Here is a 23,629-nt window from a genome sequence, read left to right as displayed (position 1 = left end):
TGGGGTTTCATTCACCAGATCATCAACTGATAAGCCATCAATTCATAATTATTTTGGACATTTTATTTAATCTTGAAACCACGATTAAATAAGATTGAAACTTTGTTTCAATTGATAAACATAATTCTGCAAATGAATGTGTTACATATGTAACTTGTTTTTCTCCAAAAATAAATACAACTTCTAATTACATTATTTGCCTCAATCCAGTTTCATTCGCATGTTTCCCATGCTTTGGAAATGGAAGGAGTTTATTAAGTAGAGTTCATGAGACATTCTCATAAACATGAACTTTGCAATTTCTAAATCTTATAATCATTTTCATCTCCATACACTAAGAATTTTCCTTCGCCCTTTCGCAAGAAACTCTGGAATTTCTAATTTGTATTCCAACGTTAGATTGGATTTTGATTGAAATCTATCATCACTTGTTCTAAAAACACGTGAATCAAATAGATGAGTATAGTCCATGGCATGCATGATGCATCCTTTTCAAATTGCATAAGGATCATCACTCAAAACTTTAGTTTCATCAACCTTTCTCAAAGTATTGAATCATTAAGCAATGTGCCATGTCACATGGGATTGAAACTCCTTTCAATATAATGTTGAACATTATAAGAATCTTATCAATATAAGCTTCTTAACCAAACTCAAACATCAATAAAAAACTATCTCTATAGATTTTGAATCCCAAATGTACTCATCATTCTCTTCAAGGTTTTTCATACAAAATGCATCAGCCATTACTTGACCCTTCAAGCAATGAATAATTTCTTTTTATACTAGACCAAGAAGACTTCATAGCTTCCACTAAACATCTTGTACACACAAGACCTTTTCTTCATTTTGCGAGAACATCAAACAATTTGATTTACTCACAAAATTAAGAACATTAACTCCATGATGTTATGCATCCCTAGGATTATTGGATCTTCAAACTTTTGATTGTATCATATACAAATCTTCTTTCATGAAAAATTTCAATAAAGTGTTTTGAAATCCATCTACCAAATCTTATAAGGTAGAAATCATTAAAATATCTTTAATAGATCTTTACAAGATGACTAATGTAAAGGTTTCATCATAGTCATAGTCATACTATGAATTTGTTGAATCCTTTAACAAGTGTTTGCTTAGTTAGAAAACACTTTTCTTTCTTGTCTGCTTTGCTTACAATGAGTCTTACGCAATTATGCAAATTATTCAAGTGTCATACACTTGCTTATAGACTTAGAATCTATTTCAGATTTCCTGGTTTTTTAAACCACTTGGAGTTATAACTTGTCAAATCATATTTATTACTTGTATTATCATCATGTTCCAAAATGAATATTTTTGAACTCTTAATCAATATGAAATCATATTTCTTTGACTAAGTTTTACATATGCTAGTCATCATTGTGGGTTTTGATGCAACAATTGAAACTTATACAACAAATTTGTTTTGTTTCAATGAGAAACGACAATTGAGGATGTGCACTTGGAATGTACTACCTTGGACACATGGTTATTATTCCCATTACACTTAATGAGACCATGCGTTTCACTTGTAACATGAGGTGAATCATGCTCATATTGTTGCTTTGATTCGATTACTTCTCAAATTTCTTCAAGATTTTCGAATTCACTTTTCTTGAACTTTTCAAGGCTCTCGAACTTTTCAAGATTCTTATACTCCCACTTTCCTTTTTGAGGGGGCAAATTTTTAGCATAGGGTGAACCAACCATGGTTTGAACCATGTTTGTTTGTTGCTTTTCTCGAACTCTGTCAAGATTTACACTACTCCACTTGACCTTTTGGAACAATTTTCATAAGGGTACCTACTTAAGCAACAAACATTTTGTGCTAAGTATGATTTGTGTAGTAGTACCCTGTGCTCTGTATAGGAATTGATCGTGCATTAAACTATTTAATACAAAATTTATTCCTTGCTTTGTAAAAAACTTTATAAGAACTTTTCTTATCCATATCACATATGAAGCCTTTGCTACATTTTGATTTGACCTATGTAGGTTGTTTAATTTTGTAGCTTATCTTAAAAGTATATCCCCTGAATAATGGTTGGAAGATAGGTAATTTTGTCCATTATCAAAATATATCTTATATAGATTGATAGCTCCCTTCATAAACAATTCACAAAGGTTTTCTTTCGGAGTTTGTCGTAAAACGATTTCACAATTCTTGGATGTTCATCAAGGTCTTGACTTAAATTCTCATTATTACGATCATATCGCAATATTTTGAATGTGTTGCCAAGTATATGTCTTGACTTAAATTTTCACAATTACAATCATATTGTAATGTAATCATTATCTTGTCAAGTTGATACTGAACTTCATACTGAACATTTTAACTTTTCAAAATTTTCACTCTTATGCTTCAACTAAGCACATGTGATAATAACACAAATGAAGTTTCATTGTCCATCTCTTGCCTTTGAACCTTTGGTTTACTTACATCGATATGTATTCGACCTTGAGTTCTCATCATCATTTCTCTAAATGGTGACTTTGTCAATACTTTCAAATTAGAATGATATTTACATATATCAATGGATTCATAATCCAATGATATGAAAGTCCATCCCTTTGGATCTTTCGCATGCAATGTTCATTTTTCATTCGAATTAATTGACATATTAGAGATAATTTATATATATAGAAATGGTTTAATTATTTCTATCATATAGAACTTTAAACCTGTTTAGCAATTTCAAAACACATTATGACTCAATGAAGCATAGAATAACATTTATTCCATGTTTTTTGAATCTTCGATGCTTAGTCATTACTAATTGAATAGTGTTTTGATAATGGCAATAATGAATAACATTTATTTAATTTTAGCCAATAACAAGGTAAGGTGAAATATAGGTTCTACTTGTAAAGTTGCAACTTTTGCTTCCAGACTTGTAGATTCTACTAGTGAAGTAACAACATTTTCTTCTAAACTTGTAGATTTATTTCTCCCTTATCCATACTTCTTCATTTAGTTCCACCTCATTCTCAATGAGAGAGAACTAAACAAGACATCATATGTCCAAGAAGTAGCAATGTGCTAAATCAATTTCTATAATATATACTTCTTAAATTGGAACACTTCCATTCTTTTACCTTCCAACTATATGAGGTAGTTTCTAATCAATTGGAATTGGTCCATTTTATTTGAAACATTTGTTACTCATAACAAATTTTTAGCAAGTAATTGGTTCTAGGTTTGAGAAGTAGCAACTTGTTTGCATTTCTTGGCCTATAACTTCTTAATGCATGCAATCCTCATATATTCCTAAACCTTTCCCATTTGAGCCTTAGAACACTTCTCTTAGGTTCAAAATGATGTTTTCTTAACTACTTTAAGCACATTTCATGATTTTAATAAGTCTATTCAATCATCATTCATATTAGAGTTTAATCAACTATTTAACTCTTATATAAAGTGGATGAAGAATAGCGTCATTTGATCAACTTTTGATCATAGAGATTTCCAATCACTTTCTTATATTCAATCATATTGAAATAAAAGATTTTTATTGGACTTCTGTACTTGTCTTTAGAGGGTTTGTACCTCCCATCTCATTATATCCCTTGAAACACTTTCAAAATGAAGATGTGTTGGCATTTTACTCAAACATTTGAATAAACCAACCTTAGACATGTGACATGGATTTCTAAAACTTGCCTTTTAGAACCATCTTAGCAAAGTTGGAATATAGGTTTATATTATCTTTTAACCTTTTGAGAACGTTTCTCAACTTTATTTTCAATCGAGGAGATTATATATAATAATAAAATTAGAACGACATGTTACTTGTAAGTAAACAAAATTCAATTATGTTTAATAAAAATTTTTAAACTGTTTAAGCGAATTAAATTGGCAACTTTAAAGAATTTATTCAATTTTAATTGATCCTTTTGAATAAAATGAATCCAAGATCCTTTATTTGTTCAATAATTGACCGGACTGAGGCCCTACCATCAAGTATTGTATTTCAAGGTGAGTAAACTCTTTACTGATTACAACTCTTTGTAATTCTTGGTTGAATAATTAACCATCACATGTTTAATTATTACCCTTAGCTTCAAGGTTCTAAACTCTTTAGGTAACCTTGTTGAGTAAAACCAATTAAAAGTGTAAAACGTGATTTACCCCCACTCCCCTAAGATATAGTATGACACCCAGCTGAGGCATGACCTGTCATAAATATCGAAGGTTTCATCGGGTTTTTAATTGGAAAAGCAACCTCAATATTACTGGGACCTAGATTTATTATGTTGTGATTAAATAGTGAACTCTAGCGCATCATCACAAAACATCAATAAAATCTAACATGCATAATAAACTGAATGCATAAACAAGACATAGCATGGCCCCTAATCCTAAGAAAACTAATAAAGTAAATGCTCCCACTTGAACCTTCATGAATCTCATCCACCTGCTCCTTTGGGCCTTCACTCCATGGACTTCTTGGATTAAATGCAACCTGTAATTTTACTCTATTCTATCTACTACTTTAAATAAAATGAAATAAAATTACAAAAATACTTTATCGGTACGTAGACCGTACTAAGATTACAAAAATACATCACGATGCGCAGATCGTATTTAGTAATCTACTGGGCCATACTAGTCATTATATAGCAATAAATAACATCATATATTATAAAATTGCCACATAATAAATCACTCATCATGATTTCCTAAAACTACAACATCGAATGTTCACAATTAAGGAAACATGGCACCAAAAATATCTCATATTTTAATTAATTTAATTAGATAATATCATATATTATTCATGACCATCAATAAAATATCATATATTCTAAATTAGTCATGAGATAGAATCAAATCTTATTTTAATCTTAAAAGATAAATCATATTTATTCTCAAAGATTATCCTAACAAAGTTAGGAAAATTCTATCCTAATTATTAGTCAATCACAAAATTTTAAATAAACTATATCCAAAATTAATTATGGGATAATGACATTATTTAAATAAATTATTATCCTTTTGGAATATGCTCAGAATATCCAAACAAATCTTATCCAAAATTAACCACTTTAATTATGGATAATTACCAATTAGCAACTTTAAATGTGATAATATCAAATATAACAACTTTTTGAATATTTGATTTTATCCTAAAATAAAAGATTTTATCCAAATAAAACCGAATTTATCTTTCAAAATAAAAAGATCATATTTTCAAAATATTTTATCTTATCCAAAATAAATCATATTTATCTTGAAATATTTTTAAAATAAAATAATTTTTTTTTTAAAACCGTGCACCAGCCACTGTGGTGTGGCCAGCCAAAGCCAGCCACGGTGGCCGTACACCGTGAGGTGTACGCTGCTTCTGCAGCGGTGCACAGCAGCAGCAGTGTGCGGCAACCTTGCAGGTGCTGCCGTTGCTGCCTTTGCTGACCCGTCCTTTTGCCCTACCTCGCCCCTCCCTCCGGACCACCTGTAGCGGCAGCCGCCGTGGCTGCGCCACCCAGCCGCGTTTGCCGCTGCTAAAAACCTTTTTGTTTTTTTTTATTTTTAATTTAAATAAAACAAAACTTATTTTGTAAAATTAAATTAATATTTAATGTGGTCCAATTAATTTCAAAATTAAATCACATTCAATCCTGAAATTAGGGTTCTTCATGAAATTAATCCCCAATTTAATTTTTAACTTTTAAAATTAAATTGATCATCATACATAAAACATTTTTATGCATAGATCAATCCGATTAAAATTATAAATCATAAAATAAACCGAATTAAATCAAAATCAAGCACAAAAATCATATTTTAGGGCTAGGATTTTCGAAAAATTCGAAATTTAGGGTTAGGGGGTTTGAAATTTTCAAACATATTAGGGCTAAAAACGGTCATCTTCATGGCTATTTGAGCATTAATTAAATCACATTTAATTGATTCCAAAATTTTAAATCACATTAAAAATAATAATTGAACCATAATTAAACTATTCTCCCTCTTAATTGAATTAAAAATTGTGGACTATCAAAGAATTATAGTCAATATGCGTAAATGCAATAGGCTAACTGATACCACTGTAGGGAATTATAGGTACTACGCAGCGGAAAAACATGAATCATATTCATACAGTACCTAATCCCAAGATCTAATGCATAAACATAAAGAACGATGTAATCGTACCTTTGAAGCGTGATTCCACATGCGATCGAGCAAGAACAATTGGAGATAAAGAACCCCAAGCGTGATTCCTCTACTTAGTCCACGAGCATGGATTAAACCCTCACTAATGCTAGTTAGTTGTGACTGAACACTTCAATCAACCTTCAACGGAGATTTGAGCACGAACACACCACAACAACACCCACGCGCCACCACACGCGCCACCCAGGGAGGAGGCCGTACGGAAAGGGAGGAGAGAGAGAGAGCCTAGTAGAGAGTAGAGAGAGTTAGGGTATTTGGGAAAACTGGTTGCTTGTGTGACAATTCACTGTATGTCAATTGTTCTGTCATGCAACCCTAGGCATGGTTTATATTTATAGATCATATCTAGAAATAAAACCATATCAAGTCCAAAACCCATTAGAATCTTCTAACTATCCAAGCCCAATTATCAACATGGTATGTCATGAACTTATGAGGGCCAATAATGGGCCTCTAACTTGTTTAACCCAATACTCTTATGTGTGACCTTGTAGGATCCAATCTATAAGGCTTTGGGCCATTAAGCTAGCCCAAAGATCAATTGTCATATCTAGCACCAAACATTGACGACCCTATAGAATGAACTTATTATCTCCATAATAGTGATCCTGATATATCTAGTAATTGCACTTATCGAAGACACAACTCCTTTAGGGTGGTGGTGGGTATTGATGGTTGAAGGTGGGCCGAGGGTGGTGGTGGTAGAGGCGGCGGATAATGGTTGTTTAGGGTGGGCAGTGGTGGTGGCTTGGGTAGGTGGGATCTAGTTTCGGTGGATCTGGGTCTGTTTTCCTTTTTTTTTTTTTTTCGTTTTTTCAAAACTTTTAGCGACCGTTTATGGTGGTCGCTAATTTCAAGATTTGAGACCGTTTCATAAATCGGTCGCAATTATTAATATTTGTGACCGTTTTCTTCACAATCGTTGAAAATAGTAAAAAACGGTCACAAAAAATCTACGACCGTCAAAACAGTCGTAACTTTTTTTTTTGCGACCAAGAGAATAACGACCGCCATGTTACGACCGTTGACGGCCGCAATTATATTTTGCGACCGTTTTTGCTATTTTCTGCGACCGTTTGAGGCGGTCGCAATTTGGCTGAATTTTAGTAGTGAACATTAACATTTACTATGAGGTCAAGGGTATTTGGTGCAATTTTATACAAACCTTAAGGGTACAAAGTGCATTTAAAAGTTTTCAGGGGTATATGTGCATTTTCTATAACCTCGGGGTACATGAACTTCTCTTATTTAATGCAATAATTCAGCAAAAGGTAGTTTCTTACAACATTAATTGTTTGAAAGGTAGATTCTTACAAAATTAATTGTATTATAAAGTAGTTTCTTATAACATCTATTGAATTGTTTAAAAGGTAGTTTCCTACAATATTTTTTAATCAGGTAGTTTTTCACAAAAACCGACTTTAAGGTAGTTATTCACAAAAATTCTTTAAAATTATTTGTAATATGGAGAGAGAATAAAGAACGTTGTTGTGAGGGAGTGTAAGAAAATAGTGGATCAATCTAATAGGCAAGTGAGCAATATAATATTTTTTTTTATATTTTTTTTAGTGTTTTAAAGAGCCACATGAAGGGAATGATAATCGATACCAGGATCTCCTAAAATCGAGTAGGAAGCTCTAAGCACTTGAGCTATCCCTCACTTCAGAATAACAGAATAATACACAAGTATTTTTTGACAAAATATAATACTTTAGGTGGTAATTCGTAAAACAACAACAATTTTACTCCCTCCGTCCCGTAATATAGTTCCTGTTTGTGTTTCTTCACAGTATTTAAAAAATAGGAGGAAAAGTGGATAAATTACATTGATAAAAAGTAAAAAGGTACAATCATGGACAAAAGTTAAAGAGGGAAAGTAGAAAAAGTACAAAGCATGTGCAAAATTCACGGGTAAATTAGGAAGTACAATGAATAAGTTAAAAAAGTGAGAGTATAATAGTATTTACATACTATCCAAAAATAGAAACAGGAACAACATTTTGATACTCCAAAGTAGAAAAATAAGAACAATATTATGGGACGGCCGGAGTAGGTGATAATTGTCAAAGAATACAAAAAAAAAGGACTATTCACATTTAATTCAGTTCATTTTAGCTTTAATTAATTCAATTCAGTTCAGTTCCAGTCAGTTCATTTCAATTCAACTCCTAATTCCCCTCTCATAAAATATTTATTTCATTTCACTTCAGCTCATTTCATTAAATGTGAATATACCCTAAAGTAAAGTGGGTAGATTAGTAACGAATGAACAAATTAAAAAGAAAAATATGGCTGAACTGAACTATGCTAGTTTACGCGAGCTTCGTACTGTAACGAGAAGTCACATGAATCATTTAATGGAATGGTTAATATCGATTAATAATTTTCCATAATCCATACCCTAGCTAGCTTAGACCGTTGTGAATTCGTGAAAACAGAATTCTTCAATGATGCCAAATATGATTATTGATTGATGGATATTTCATTAAATGCTTTCATATACCATTTTTCATATAATTTAACCCCATACTAATTCGTGATACACATGACCTTAATGGTGCCAAAATTTCTCTTGTTTTATATTTTCAACGCTAGCTAGCGAAAGTGGGGACTACAACCTATCCAAGAGCAAGTTAGCAAGGAGTGGATGCCTTAGCTTATTAGCTTAATCTTCCCATCTATAAAATGAGTAGCATCAAGTGCATGGTTCAACACCAATTAAAACATCCAACATAAACATAAACATAATAAGCAAAGTGTTCCAATAACGAAAATGTCTCCAAAAACAGCCACTATCTCCCTCGCTCTCCTCGCAATTACTCTTGCTCTAAACACTGTCCTCCGCCATGCCCACTGCCCTGCTTCAACGATCCCTGGGATCTTGAAGTATTATGGGTTACCGCCCTCGATTTTCCCTGGTGATGCTGTGAGCTTCAGCTGCGATCCTGTCAACCAAAACTCCATCAGGTTAAATATTAACTTGCGTGGTAAATGTACCGTGGTTAACGAACTGGGTGCTATTCAAAATGTACTCAAGTGCTCAGAACAGATATCGGCGGTCTTATCACATGACAAAACTGAGCGAAGTTAAGGGAGTGACTGTCCAACTCTATGTTAAGCTTCTCCCTTGGCTCGACGCAGCACCATTTGGTCCCTCATGACCATAACCGGTGCCGAAGCCTCTTATGGACTTTTTAACTTGAAGTTGTTTATGTTTATTTCTGACCAAGGTAACAGTCCAGCCTTCCCCTACATGTTATTCCCAAATCAAGCTCCCAAGTGTTCCAAACTTGCTTTCTATGACACCGTTGTTGCCAACATCAACCAAGATATTCCTTTTAATCCTATTCTTGTTGCTTAATAAGCCAAGTTCACGCTTCCACTCGCACGCAGTCTTGCACTTCACTTGCTGATGCTTATCAATCGTTTCTATTTTATCGTGTATGTTTGTGGTTTATCTATGCTTCTACTTTTTTTTGTTTGAATAAATCTGCTTAAATGTAAGCAGCCATCAATGTAAAACAGCTTGTACTTGTATGATCATCCCATTATTTTTAATCTACTACTTCTATCAGTCTTATTTATGTGTCATAGAATTTTTTTGCTTAGCTTATCAAGTAGTTATCATGATGTCAAATTTCAAGAAAATTAACTAACTTCATTGATTAATACTTCCTCCAAGCCATAATACATGAGAAGTTGAACTTTTTTTCACCATTCCATGCATTAGGTGTCATGGTAAATGTATTTTGGGGTTACAGTGTAGATTTCTAAAAATTGGGGCACATTGTAGAAAACGAAAAGTTAGAGGTTATAATGTAGAAAAACCCTATATTTTATCATAAAAATATATATTTTATGCTGTATATTTTATCATAAAATATATACTTTATATTAATTATCCTAAAATAGATTGTTAGATACTGTATGTTTTAATATAAAGTTCATTATATAATTTTAAAAATAATTTTTATTAACATTTAATTATTTTAAAATAAAGTCAAACGAATGCATTGACAATGTATGTAATGTTTTAATGTGTCATGTATTATGGGACAGAGGGAGTAGCTAAACAATAATTAGATCATTGCCCAGGATACACACTAGTTAACTATCACAAATTCATATATCTATGCTTCTAGTTTTGTTTGTTTGAATAAACCTGCTTAAATGTAAGCAGCCCATCAATGTAAAACATATTGTACTTGTATGATCATGTCATTATTTTTAATCTACTACTTCTATCAGTTTTATTTATGTATCATAGAATTTTTTTGCTTAGCTTATCATTATGTCAATTTTCAAGAAAATTAACTAACTTCAGCATTTTTTAATACTCCCCCCATAATACGTGAGAAGTTGGGCTTTTTTTCACTATTCATGCATTAGGTTAGACCATAATATATTTTCAGGTTTTTTGTGAACCACTATGTTAGGAAATAAAGGGTGTAATTGTGTTGATTAATGCGGAACAAACCAATGAAAATTAAGAACGAGAAAAGCAATAAAGAAGATAAACAAACAACACAAGGATTTACGTGGTTTGGTCAAAATAGACCTACATCCATGGGTGGGGATTCGAGAGCTTCTTCACTATAATGGAGAAAGAATGAGAGAATAATACAAGGAGTCCTAAATCTAATGGCTCAAAAAAGGTATAATCTAAATGATCAACTAAAGGGTCTTTTTATAACACAAGGAAACCCTAATAAAACCCTAAGATTATTCCCCAAGTATACTCAAATTGCCGTCATAGAAAAGATATAATTTTAGGAAATATTCCATCAATTATCCTAGAATAACCTAACTACCGAGCAATAGCTCGGAAGCTAGTTCATGCTTGCCGCAAGTCCTCATAGGGCCGAGCTATAGCTCACTCGCATAGAGCTATAGCTCGCAGCCTCGTTGCAAATTTTCCAACTTCGTCAGGTTTTCGTAAAACGAGTCATAACTTTCTCGTTTCTTATCGGAATTGGGCATACGACCTATCGTTGGAAAGCTCTTGAACCAAGCTATCACCTCCAACTTGAATCACCTCAAAATCATTTGCAAATGAGATATATAAGCATTCAAATTCAGCCCTACTAGATTTCGAGTCACAATTTAACAATCTCCACCTTGGCATAAAAATCGACCAAAAAACAAGGTAACTCTACCTTGAACCAAAAACCAAGAAGTAATGCTCATAATAAAACACAAAACCTCCACCTTAAACAAAACTCCATAAGCCTACTCATATTAGGCTATCACTAAACGGACATCTTCCATAACTTGTGAACCGGTGCGTCTCCGAACACAAAATTTCCATTCACAAAACCATCACATGGCCTAGATTGAGTGTATGATGTCCCAACGCCAAGCATGCTTATCAAAAATTGACCTAACTCTCTTCAAACACTTCTTCATCTAAAAAAAAATCAAACTAAAAAAAACTTCAGCAATTCTAGAAAAATAAAAAATTACATCAAGATTTTCTAAATTGCAATTGTACTTAGTAAATCACAAAAGTACCAAAATTGAGATAAGAAATAGCATAATTAGAACAAAATCTAATGCATAACCAAGATTGCTACTTTATTACAAACGACAAAAAAAAAACAATCTATCATAGACTACATACCAAAAATCCACACAGTTCATCGTTTACCAAGAGATCTCAAAGGGGAACTTGTGATGAAGAGATTGTAGAAACCGCAACCCCAAAGCTCGTAACCCTAAAGTGCATAATCATCATCATCGTCGGTATTGGCAATATTTGAGGATTTGTCCTCATTGGACTTCTGCTCATTCTTCTTCTTAAATTTCCAACACTCGGCTTTGATGTGACCCTTCAAAATGACAATAGTGTCAAACTTTTCCTTTACCAAAATTCTTATTACCACCATGAGAAACTAAAGCATTTTTTTTAGCAGGATTATTAGATTAACCAAATTATTGTCAATTAAATATCTTTGAGTTAAGGCATCCTTAACATCCTCCAAACTCAAATCATCTCTACCATACAATAAAGTATCTCGAAATTGCTTATATGTAGGCGGTAAAGAACATAACAACGTAATAGCCATATCGTCATCATCGATCTCAGCATCGATGTTTTTCAAATCCATAATAATAGAGAAGAATTCATCTAAATAAGACTTAAACGGTTTACCTTCTTCTAGACGAAGATCATGAAGTCTATATTTGAATAGTAGGCGGTTGTTCATGATCTTTGTCATATAAAGTGACTCCAAGTTCAACCACAAACCCGCAGAAGTCGTCTCCTTGGAAACCTCTCTCAAAACATCATTAGAGAGACATAATTAAACTGCTGAAAGAGCCTTCAAATCGATCTCCTCCCACGTATCCACCATCATGCCCGAAGGCTTTTTGGATACACCTTCAAGAGCCTTGTGACAGCCACTTTGAACCAAGATGTCTTTCATCTTCAATTGCCATAGGCCAAAGTTCACTTGCCTATCGAATTTCTCAATATCAAATTTCATTGGCATAACTTAATCAAACTAATCTATAAACACCTAAACCTTAAGAACTTAAAACCTTGTCTATGATACCACTTGTTAGGAAATAAAGGGTGTAATTGTGTTTGATTAATGCGGAACAAATCAAAGAAAAATAAGAACGAGAAAAGCAATAAAGAAGATAAACAAACAACACAAGGATTTACGTGGTTCGGTCAAATTAAACCTACATCCACGGGTGGGGATTCGAGAGTTCTTCACTATAATGGAGAAAGAACGATAGAATAATACAAGGAGTCCTAAATCTAATTGCTCAAAAAAAGGTATAATCTAAATGATCAATTAAAGGGTCCTTTTATAACACAAGGAAACCCTAATAAAACCCTAACATTGTTCCCCAAATATATATGTTTGTGTTTTATCCTTTATGTTTCGATCTACTTTTGTTTCTTTGAATAAATCTTCTTAAATGTAAGCAGCCATCAATGTAACACATCTTGTACTTGTATGATCATCTCATTATTTTTAATCTACTAATTCTATCAGTCTTATTTACTTATCATATAATATTTTTTGCTTATATCTTATCATTATGTCAATTTTCAAGAAAATTAACTAACTTCATTTATTAATACTCCCTCCGACCCATAATACATGAGAAGTTGGGCTTTTTTCACTATTCATGCATTAGGTTTCACGGTAAATGTATTTTGGGGTTACAATGTAGATTTCTAAAAAATGGGGGCACATTGTAGAAAACAGAAAGTTAGAGCGTTATAATGTAGAAAAACCCTATATTTTATCATAAAAATATATGTTTTGTACTGTATATTTATCATAAAATATATATTTTATATTAAATATCCTAAAATAGGTTGTTAGATACTGTATGTTTTAATATAAAGTTTCATTATATAATTTGTAAAATAATTTTTATTAACATTTATTTATATAAAACTAAAGTCAAACGAATGCATTGACATGTATGTAATATTTGAAATGTGTAATGTATTATGGGACAGAGGAATAGCTAAACAATAATTAGAACATTGCCGAGGAAGCACACTGGTTAGCTATCACAAATTCATATATCTAATATTAAACTTTCATATTAAGTCGGAAAAATTTTTTATAATAATCCGTACGTTACCTAATCTACCAATAATGATCCTAAATTTGGTTTGCTTTTAATAATCCAAACTACAATGCGAATTTTATCAATATGATCCCAAATGGTCATCCAACTTGTTATAACAAGTTATATGCACGTTTTGGCACCATGATTGGTAAAAAAGTAAAAATAAAATACAAAATTTAGAAATATAAAAAAAAAACCACCACACTTTTCCCCTACCATTACCGTCCCCTCCCCATCCTACCAAGTTCAACCCACCATGCCAGACCCCCTTACTCTAGCACCACCCCTCCCGTTACCCCCTTTTCTCGCCCCCTTAAACTCCACACCACATACCCTATCCCGTAACCCCCTTCCTCCCCCCGATATCCCTAAAAGGCCCTTCCCCCATCGATTAAGCCCTCGATCGCCCGTCCCTCGACACTCAAAACCCCTAGTCACTAGGGTTTTGGGTAGGGAGGGGCGGTTGGGGGGTTTTGCATCGGGGGAAGGTTGGTTTAGGAATTTTGAGGGAGGGAAGGGGGTGTGGTGGTTTAGAGGATATGACACGGGGTAGGGGAGGGGCGGCGACCTGCATAGGCGAGGAGCAAGGGTCTAGGCGCGATGGGGGTGGCAGTGGAGGCCTTGACTGGGTCGATAGTGGGGAAGGGAATGAACTGAGGTGGCTAAGGCTGGTAGTGGTGGTTTATATGTGATAAGGGAATTAGTAACTTATGATTTCTATGTACATATAAATTAATTTCCTTAGGTAAGGTTTTTTAAAAAATATCGTGGAAAAGCGATGACACTTAGTACTCTCTTAGCCAATAGTAATTTTTGTTGTCTATATACGTCGGAAAAGTAAAGTTAATGGTCATATTCCAACATTATTAAAGTCCCTCCTCATACCAAAAGTGATTTATAAGGACCTTTTTCACAACTTTGAACATAAAAGGTCCTTCGTCGCAAAAAAGTGAACATATAAATACCTTTCTAACAAATTTTTCTATAAAAGCTTTGAAAAATTAGAGCACATCATATTAATTTATGTTTTTTTATTACTTTTTTACGACATCAAATGTATTTATAATATCATAGTCAAAGAGTCAAATACTAAAGTAATCACCAAGATTATTACAGAAGTACATGTGTTGTGTCCATAATAATATTTCGTAGCCATAATTTTTCATTGATATACTATATAAAAAAAAAAAACAAAAAAAACACTTAAATAACAAAACAATAATACCTTTATTTAAAAAATATATATATGTATATATTTTTTCGAGGGAAAAATGAAATATTAAATGTATACCTAATAATTAAACAAATACTAACTTGTAGCAATATTGTTTAAGTATTTTGTTGCAGGGTTAAGTGTGCATCACTTGGTGTTGTACATTTGGTTAGTATTACTATTTTATGTTGGATTAATTTAGTATGCTTTTATTGTTGTGTACGTTTGACGAGGTTGTCAAAGATTTTAAGTGGGGGAGGTTTGTAAGACCCTTAATAATCGTGCATGGGTATGATGCGCGGGTGCGCTTGTAAATACTTGAAAATAGTATTGTTAACTCTATGGTGTAGTTAATTGTGTCGTTTGTAAGTTTGTAGCATTATATATATGATATGTTATTTAACTAAGTACCTATGGGCTATCTTTGGTTCCAATTGATGGGCAAAAGGTCCCATTATTGTGTTACTGTCATTCCAGTGTTCACTAGTATTTGAAGCCTAGAACAAAATAAAGCTCTTTACGGGGTGAATGCCTCCTATGGTTGGGTGCAGCCATAGGTATCTCCTTGGCTTGGGCAAAGGGGTATGGTGCTAGCATGGTATGGGGCATGGTAGACCTTGGCACGATTTTTGGCTTGATACTTAGTACGATTGGATGCGTGACTTAGGTTGGGGCCATGCGGTGCGTAGGCTATGGTGTCGTAGCACGCATAGGTGCTTTGATACTTGGCTTAAAGCTACGGTTTGTGTGTGAAACGACACTATCTTAATGGTACATGTTATGGTACTTCTACTAGGTCATATGGTTGATTGTTGTCCATTGGACATTGCGGTATGGTGCGTGCTTGTGCGAAGTGTCGTTTGGGTTCGGTTGTGGTGCGAAGCGACACGACGCTTGGGAAGTGTTGCGATGCTTGGGCGAAGCACTGACAACGAGCAAAGAGACACGATGCTTGCCAAGCGACGTGATGCTTGCGAAGTACCACGTCGATTGGCGAAGCGATGCGTTGTTTGGGGAGCGACGCAATGCTTGGCGAAATGGTATGTTAGTTGAGCATGCACAAGTAATGTTTGTGTGGTCAGACTACTTGGTGCCTATTCGTTGATGCGTGTGTTGGGCACACGCCAAGGTAGTTATCCTTGATGGGTCAAATGTTGGTCACTAAGGGACGCGTCGGTTGGTGAGATGCCTATGGTGGCATGGCTGACGGTTAACAAGTGTGAGTGAACGGTTTCTTTTGGTGCGAACAAGTGTGATACTTCGAGGAGGCACTACGTGGCTATGCTATGGATAAGGACGGTTTGGCTTATGTGGATCGTTTTATCTATTCATTAGTTTAGCCAAAGATAGGCGTTGCATGAATGCCACTTGGCATGCATGCACGCTCGTGTCTGTTCGCCCAAGGGAGGGGGTTGTCCTCCCATTTGTCTATAAATAGAGGACCTTGGGGGTTGTCCAAGGCATACGTTGATTCATTCAATCCTTTATTCTGATTGGATCGTATTTTTATTCACTCAAACACTTGTATCTTTGTCTGATCATCAATAAAATATATATTTGCCTTTCGGTTTAATATTGGGTGTCTGGTTATATTGTTTAAGTATTTGCTTTCGCGTAAAATTCACGAGGGTATTCTAACCTCGTAGGCATTAGAGTTAGGCTGACTAGGGGCGTTTCCTAGTGCTGCGCAGCGCGAAAAATTACTTCTTTTGAATATCCGAGCGATTGCTTAGGAAAATAACTAGTTTATAAAATACAGAACATGAACTAAAACTTAAATCATGGCTTTTTACACTTAAGCCTTTACAACAACTTTTAACATTATAAATAAAAGTAAACTAACTCCGGCCAAAGGATCCTAACTCCCTCTACACACAACCATCCAAAATACTATAGCCAAAACAACTTAATATCCCATAAACAACCAAAGGGAGCTAAAAAATACCATAAAACAAACTAAGACAAGTAAACTCTGATAATTACCAACTAAAAAATACTTAGGAAAGATAACAAACTAGAGGAGAGCACCGTCTAAACCGAAAACCTAAAACCACGAACACAAACACGAACCCATGAATATAAGGAATCTCAAAACCCTAGCCCTTACTTCATCATTCCGTCACGAGCTTCTCTTAACAACGGTGTTAGGCCTAGCCCTCCAGTGCAAGGACCCACGAAATCCTAACCCTAACTTTATCGTTTCCGTGATGGTCAGAATTACTGATGGACTATAACGGCGGCGTTAGACCTAGGTCTTAGGCCTTGTTTCACTGGCGGAGGGACCCTTTAAACAATATCTTTCCACGCATGCTAAGGTGGGGAAGGTGACGGAGTCCGGCATTTAGAATTACTCCCCTTGAAACTTGTTTAACAAGTATATGCTCACACAAACACCTTCAAACTTAAAGAACTGAACATGAGAAGGTGAGGGCGTTGGCTTTTATAGTGTGAGAAATTAAAGACGCTTAATAGAGGAGGGGGAAAGGGAGAATTAAGGACAAGAATAAGAGAAAAGAAGGCTCGCCGGAGATAGGAGATCGACTTCTGAGGATGAAGACGCCTCAGAGAAGGGGAAAGAAGAAGGGGAGAAGGAAAGTAATAGAAGAAGAGGAGGGGAGGAGGAGACTAGCTGAAGTTCTACTGCGGCATTGGAACTCCGGCGAGTTTCTAGGTTTTAGGTGGATATTGGTCGCAGAGGATTTAGAGAGAGAACAAAGAGGTTTCTGTAGTTGTAGACAAGATCACATACACGACATATTGACAATGATATATAAAAAAATACTAAATAAATAAAACATCAATTCAAAGTAGAAGCACACAGGCCATGCTTGATCCATAAATATTCTCCAATTTAACGTTGTCTTGAAAACCAAGAAGAATAAAAAAAATGAGACCGCACAAATTGATGGTACATATTTTATTTTATAGGAGACAAGGAGTGAATGTTTGAATAAGGAATTTTCTTGAAACAACTACCTTATGTATATACATATCAAATTTTGCGATAAACAACCTTATAAATATGATGTATTTTTAATCATTTTTTTCTACATATTCGGTTATTCCACCCAATTTCTCAATAACATTCTTATAATTCCTACTTCCCCTTATTTTTCATTGTTAAATTAAGCATATGGTAGCAACTTACAATATTTAGGTTTTATAAGATACTTTCTTACAACATTTTTTATAGGGAATTGTTCCGTGTACCCCTAAGGTTTTAAAAAAAATACACTGTGTACCCATGAAAGCTTTCAAATGCACCATGTACCCCTGAAGTTTTTAAATAAATGCACCAAAAAACCCTAATCCGATACTCTAACAAATGCACATATCATTAACTTATCAAACTAATAAAATCATGCCCACACACTGACTCACTTTAAGTACTTTATATTTATGAATTAAAACCGCCTAAAAGCATAAATTACATCGAAACTTAAACTCCGTCGATCATTCTAAATCCTTAACTTTTGGGTGTTAGAATTTTCTTTATTAATTAAGTTAACTTATACTTAAAATGATTTAGCATTAAATTAACATTAAACTATAATGATTTCATATAATTTGATACTTGAGAGTCTCAATTTAACTAAACTAGTTTAGATCCCGTGCCACGCACGGTAATTTTTAAAAAATAATATTTTGTATTAATGAACTTTTAAATTTAATTGGTTATTTACAAAAAAAATAATAAAATATACACACTACTTTGATGTGAATTCTAATCAACAAATAAATAAATTTTTTTATTGGAGAAAAAATATGAATATTTCCTTGAAGAAGATTAAAATATGTCGCAAATTTTGATAATATTTTCTATTATGGTCATAAATGTTTTGTGTGAAAAGATATATCAATTTTTTTTTCTTAAAAGTAACTATCTTTGTTAACTTATATATGAAATTATTTTTGCATAAGATTTTATACTATAATTAATTTTTTTTTTAAAAATACACTAAGGGCACACCAGGAGATGACACGTGTCATTGCTAGTGTGTCTTTTAGTACATAGTTATTGATTAACATTTATTATGAGTTTAAGGGTATTTGGTGCAATTTTATACACACCTCAAAGATACATGGAGCATTTAACAGTTTTTAGTGGTAATACGATGCATTTTTTAAAACCTCCTTAAATGTATCTCATTCAATGTAATAATTCAGCAAAAGATAGCTTTTTACAACATTAATTGTTTATAAAATAGTTTCTTATAGCATCTATTGAATTGTTTAAAAAGTAGTTTCTTACAACATTTATTTAAAAAGGTAGTTTTTTCACAAAATCTGACTATCTAAGGTAGTTATTTACAAACTTCCTTAACATCTAATATATAGTTGCAGAGTCGTTTTCATCACAACCCTCCAAATCCCCAATCCTCAAATCTCATGCATTTGAGTTAGTTAGTGTTTTTTTTTTTTTGGTTTTTTTAACCAATAACTACCATTCCACTACTTTATTTTTTGTTTTTTAAAACAAAATTATATATATTTTTTCAAGAGATTGCAATAACTAATAATACTAATCTTTTTCTTAAACACTACTAACATTTCACTTTGAGTTATTTTCTTTCGTGTATAATGTGTGTCGTGTATTAGCACGGCTGCAACGGATATACAGTTCCTTTATCAACAATTCACTATAGAACTCAAAAATCCCTAACCCTTCAATTCAAACAACTTCCAATTCTCTAATCATCAAAACAAAAATATGTACAACACGCTTTTTGCGTAACTAGCCTCATATAATAGTTGCTTGCAAAAGAATAAAGTAACCCTCCTATAGCACTGATGGAATAACCCCTATGACATTAACCGAGTAAATCCTATAACACTGAACGAATAACTCTACAACTTTGACAAAGTAACCCCCATAATAGAATGACATATTTGCGTGGTCACCCACATATAAGAGTAAGGTTTTATTCTTTTGAGTTTATGAGCAGAATATAGCACATTGGATTACAAAAGAGTACAGCAGGTGAATGTAGAGTAGAGCAGAGCTCAACAAAATGTATCAAATTTTAGTAGAGTAGAGCTAGAGTAGACCATAAATAGTTCAAAAATAACAGGATCTAAGCTACTACATCTAAATCAACTTTCCGTATTTGAAATATATTTTTTCTTATATTATATAATTAAAATCTTTCTAATATATTATATATCCGTGCATTTTGCACGAGAACACTCTAGTTATTTGTAATATGAGAGAGAACAAAGAACGTTGTTGTGAGGGAGTGTTAAAAAAAAAAAGTGGATCAATCCATTAGGCAAGTGAGCAATAGAATTTTTTTTTATTATTTAAAGAGCCAGAAGGACAGGGATGAGACTCGATACCAGGATCTTCTCAAATTGGGAAAGAAACTCTAAGCACTCGAGTTATCCCTCACTTCAGAGTAATAGAACAATATACAAGTATTTTTTTTTTTACCAAAATAAAATACTTTAGGTGGTAATTCCTAAAACAACAACAATTGTACTCGAGTTATCCTTCACTTCAAAGTAACAGTTGTTATTTGTGTTTTTTCACGGTATTTAAGAAATATGAGAAAAAAGTGGATAAATTACTATGAAAATACGTACCCTCCATGTGCAAAATTCAAGGGTAAATTAGGTAATATAATGAATAAAGTTAAAATGTGAGGTTATAATGGTCTTTATATACCATCCAAAAATAGAAACAAGAACAACATTTTAGTAATCCTAAATAGGAACATATGAACTATATTATAGGACGGGGGGAGTATGTGATAATTGTCAAAGAATCCATAAAATAAAGTGGGTAGATTAGTAACGAATGAGCAAATTAAATTAAAAAGAAAATTGGACAAACCAATATAGGACTGAACTATGCTAGTTTACTCGACCTTTGTACTGTAAAGAGAAGTCACATGAATCATTTAAGGGAAATTTTCCATAATCTAGCTTAAATCGTAGTGAATTCGTGAAACACAATTCTTCAATGATGCCAAATATGATTTATTGATTGATGGATATTTCATTAAATGCTTTCATATACCATTTTTCATATAATTTAACCCCATACTAATTCGTGATACACATGACCTTAATGGTGCCAAAATTTCTCTTGTTTTATATTTTCAACGCTAGCTAGCGAAAGTGGGGGACTACAACCTATCCAAGAGGCAAGTTAGCAAGGAGTGGATGCCTTAGCTTATTAGCTTAATCTTCCCATCTATAAAATGAGTAGCATCAAGTGCATGGTTCAACACCAATTAAAACATCCAACATAAAACATAAACATAATAAGCAAAGTGTTCCAATAACGAAAATGTCTCCAAAAAACAGCCACTATCTCCCTCGCTCTCCTCGCAATTACTCTTGCTCTAACACTGTCCTCCGCCCATGCCCACTGCCCTGCTTCAACGATCCCTGGGATCTTGAAGTATTATGGGTTACCGCCCTCGATTTTCCCTGGTGATGCTGTGAGCTTCAGCTGCGATCCTGTCAACCAAAACTCCATCAGGTTAAATATTAACTTGCGTGGTAAATGTACCGTGGTTAACGAACTGGGTGCTATTCAAAATGTACTCAAGTGCTCAGAACAGATATCGGCGGTCTTATCACATGACAAACTGAGCGAAGTTAAGGGAGTGACTGTCCAACTCTATGTTAAGCTTCTCCCTTGGCTCGACGCAGCACCATTTGGTCCCCTCATGACCATAACCGGTGCCGAAGCCTCTTATGGACTTTTTAACTTGAAGTTGTTTATGTTTATTTCTGACCAAGGTAACAGTCCAGCCTTCCCCTACATGTTATTCCCAAATCAAGCTCCCAAGTGTTCCAAACTTGCTTTCTATGACACCGTTGTTGCCAACATCAACCAAGATATTCCTTTTAATCCTATTCTTGTTGCTTAATAAGCCAAGTTCACGCTTCCACTCGCACGCAGTCTTGCACTTCACTTGCTGATGCTTATCAATCGTTTCTATTTTATCGTGTATGTTTGTGGTTTATCTATGCTTCTACTTTTTTTTGTTTGAATAAATCTGCTTAAATGTAAGCAGCCCATCAATGTAAAACAGCTTGTACTTGTATGATCATCTCATTATTTTTAATCTACTACTTCTATCAGTCTTATTTATGTGTCTTAGAATTTTTTTGCTTAGCTTATCATGATGTCAAATTTCAAGAAAATTAACTAACTTCATTGATTAATACTTCCTCCAAGCCATAATACATGAGAAGTTGAACTTTTTTTCACCATTCATGCATTAGGTGTCACGGTAAATGTATTTTGGGGTTACAGTGTAGATTTCTAAAAATTGGGGGCACATTGTAGAAAGCGAAAAGTTAGAGGGTTATAATGTAGAAAAACCCTATATTTTATCATAAAAATATATATTTTTATGTGTATATTTTATCATAAAATATATATTTTATATTAATTATCCTAAAATAGGTTGTTAGATACTGTATGTTTTAATATAAAGTTTCATTATATAATTTTAAAAATAATTTTTATTAACATTTAATTATTTAAAATAAAGTCAAACGAATGCATTGAAATGTATGTAATGTTTTAATGTATCATGTATTATGGGACAGAGGGAGTAGCTAAACAATAATTAGATCATTGCCCAGGATACACACTAGTTAACTATCACAAATTCATATATCTATGCTTCTAGTTTTGTTTGTTTGAGTAAATCTGCTTAAATGTAAGCAGCCCATCAATGTAACACATCTTGTACTTGTATGATCATGTCATTATTTTTAATCTACTACTTCTATCAGTTTTATTTATATATCATAGAATTTTTTTTTCTTAGCTTATCATTATGTCAATTTTCATGAAAATTAACTAACTTCAGCATTTTTTAATACTCCCCCCATAATACATGAGAAGTTGGGCTTTTTTTTCACTATTCATGCATTAGGTTAGACCATAATATATTTTAGGATTTTTTGTGAACAACTATGTTAGGAAATAAAGGGTGTAATTGTGTTTGATTAATGCAGAACAAACCAATGAAAATTAAGAACGAGAAAAGCAATAAAGAAGATAAACAAACAACACAAGGATTTACGTGGTTTGGTCAAAATAGACCTACATCCATAGGTGGGGGATTCAAGAGCTTCTTCACTATAATGGAGAAAGAACGAGAGAATAATACAAGGAGTCCTAAATCTAATGGCTCAAAAAAAAGGTATAATCTAAATGATCAACTAAAGGGTCCTTTTATAACACAAGGAAACCCTAATAAAACCCTAAATTATTCCCCAAGTATACTCAAATCGCCGTCATAGAAAAGATATAATTTTAGGTAATATTCCATCAATTATCCTAGAATAACCTAACTACCGAGCTATAGCTCGGAAGCTAGCTCATGCCTGCCGCAAGTCCTCATAGGGCCGAGCTATAGCTCACTCGCATAGACATATAGCTCGCAGCCTCGTTGCAAATTTCCAACTTCGTCAGGTTTTCGTAAAACGGTCATAACTTTCTCGTTTCTTATCGGAATTGGGCATACGACCTATCGTTGGAAAGCTCTTGAACCAATCTATCACCTCAACTTGAATCACCTTAAAATCATTCACAAATGAGATACATAAGCGTTCAAATTCAGCCCTACTAGATTCCGAGTCACAATTTAACA

The 23,629-nt window shown here is 33.5% G+C and overlaps 1 protein-coding gene and 1 pseudogene across 1 annotated transcript; both read left to right on the top strand.

Annotated features, from left to right (window-relative positions):
- Nucleotides 1-8,881: 8,881 nt before the first annotated feature.
- On the top strand, nt 8,882-9,701 carry LOC110684735 (annotated as a pseudogene).
- Nucleotides 9,702-17,080: 7,379 nt separating this feature from the next.
- LOC110684736 lies at nt 17,081-22,109 on the top strand. The gene is made up of 3 exons (XM_021861175.1): nt 17,081-17,218; nt 17,481-17,727; nt 21,300-22,109. Exons 1-3 carry the CDS (start codon nt 17,081-17,083, stop codon nt 21,887-21,889), a joined length of 975 nt encoding a protein of 324 aa, XP_021716867.1. The 3' UTR covers nt 21,890-22,109.
- Nucleotides 22,110-23,629: the final 1,520 nt, after the last annotated feature.

The sequence above is a fragment of the Chenopodium quinoa genome, unplaced genomic scaffold (genome assembly GCF_001683475.1).
Source record: "Chenopodium quinoa cultivar QQ74 unplaced genomic scaffold, ASM168347v1, whole genome shotgun sequence".
Lineage (NCBI taxonomy): Eukaryota > Viridiplantae > Streptophyta > Magnoliopsida > Caryophyllales > Amaranthaceae > Chenopodium > Chenopodium quinoa.
The sequence above is the reverse complement of the archived record's forward strand: the minus strand, read 5'-3'. Positions and strand labels throughout refer to the sequence as shown.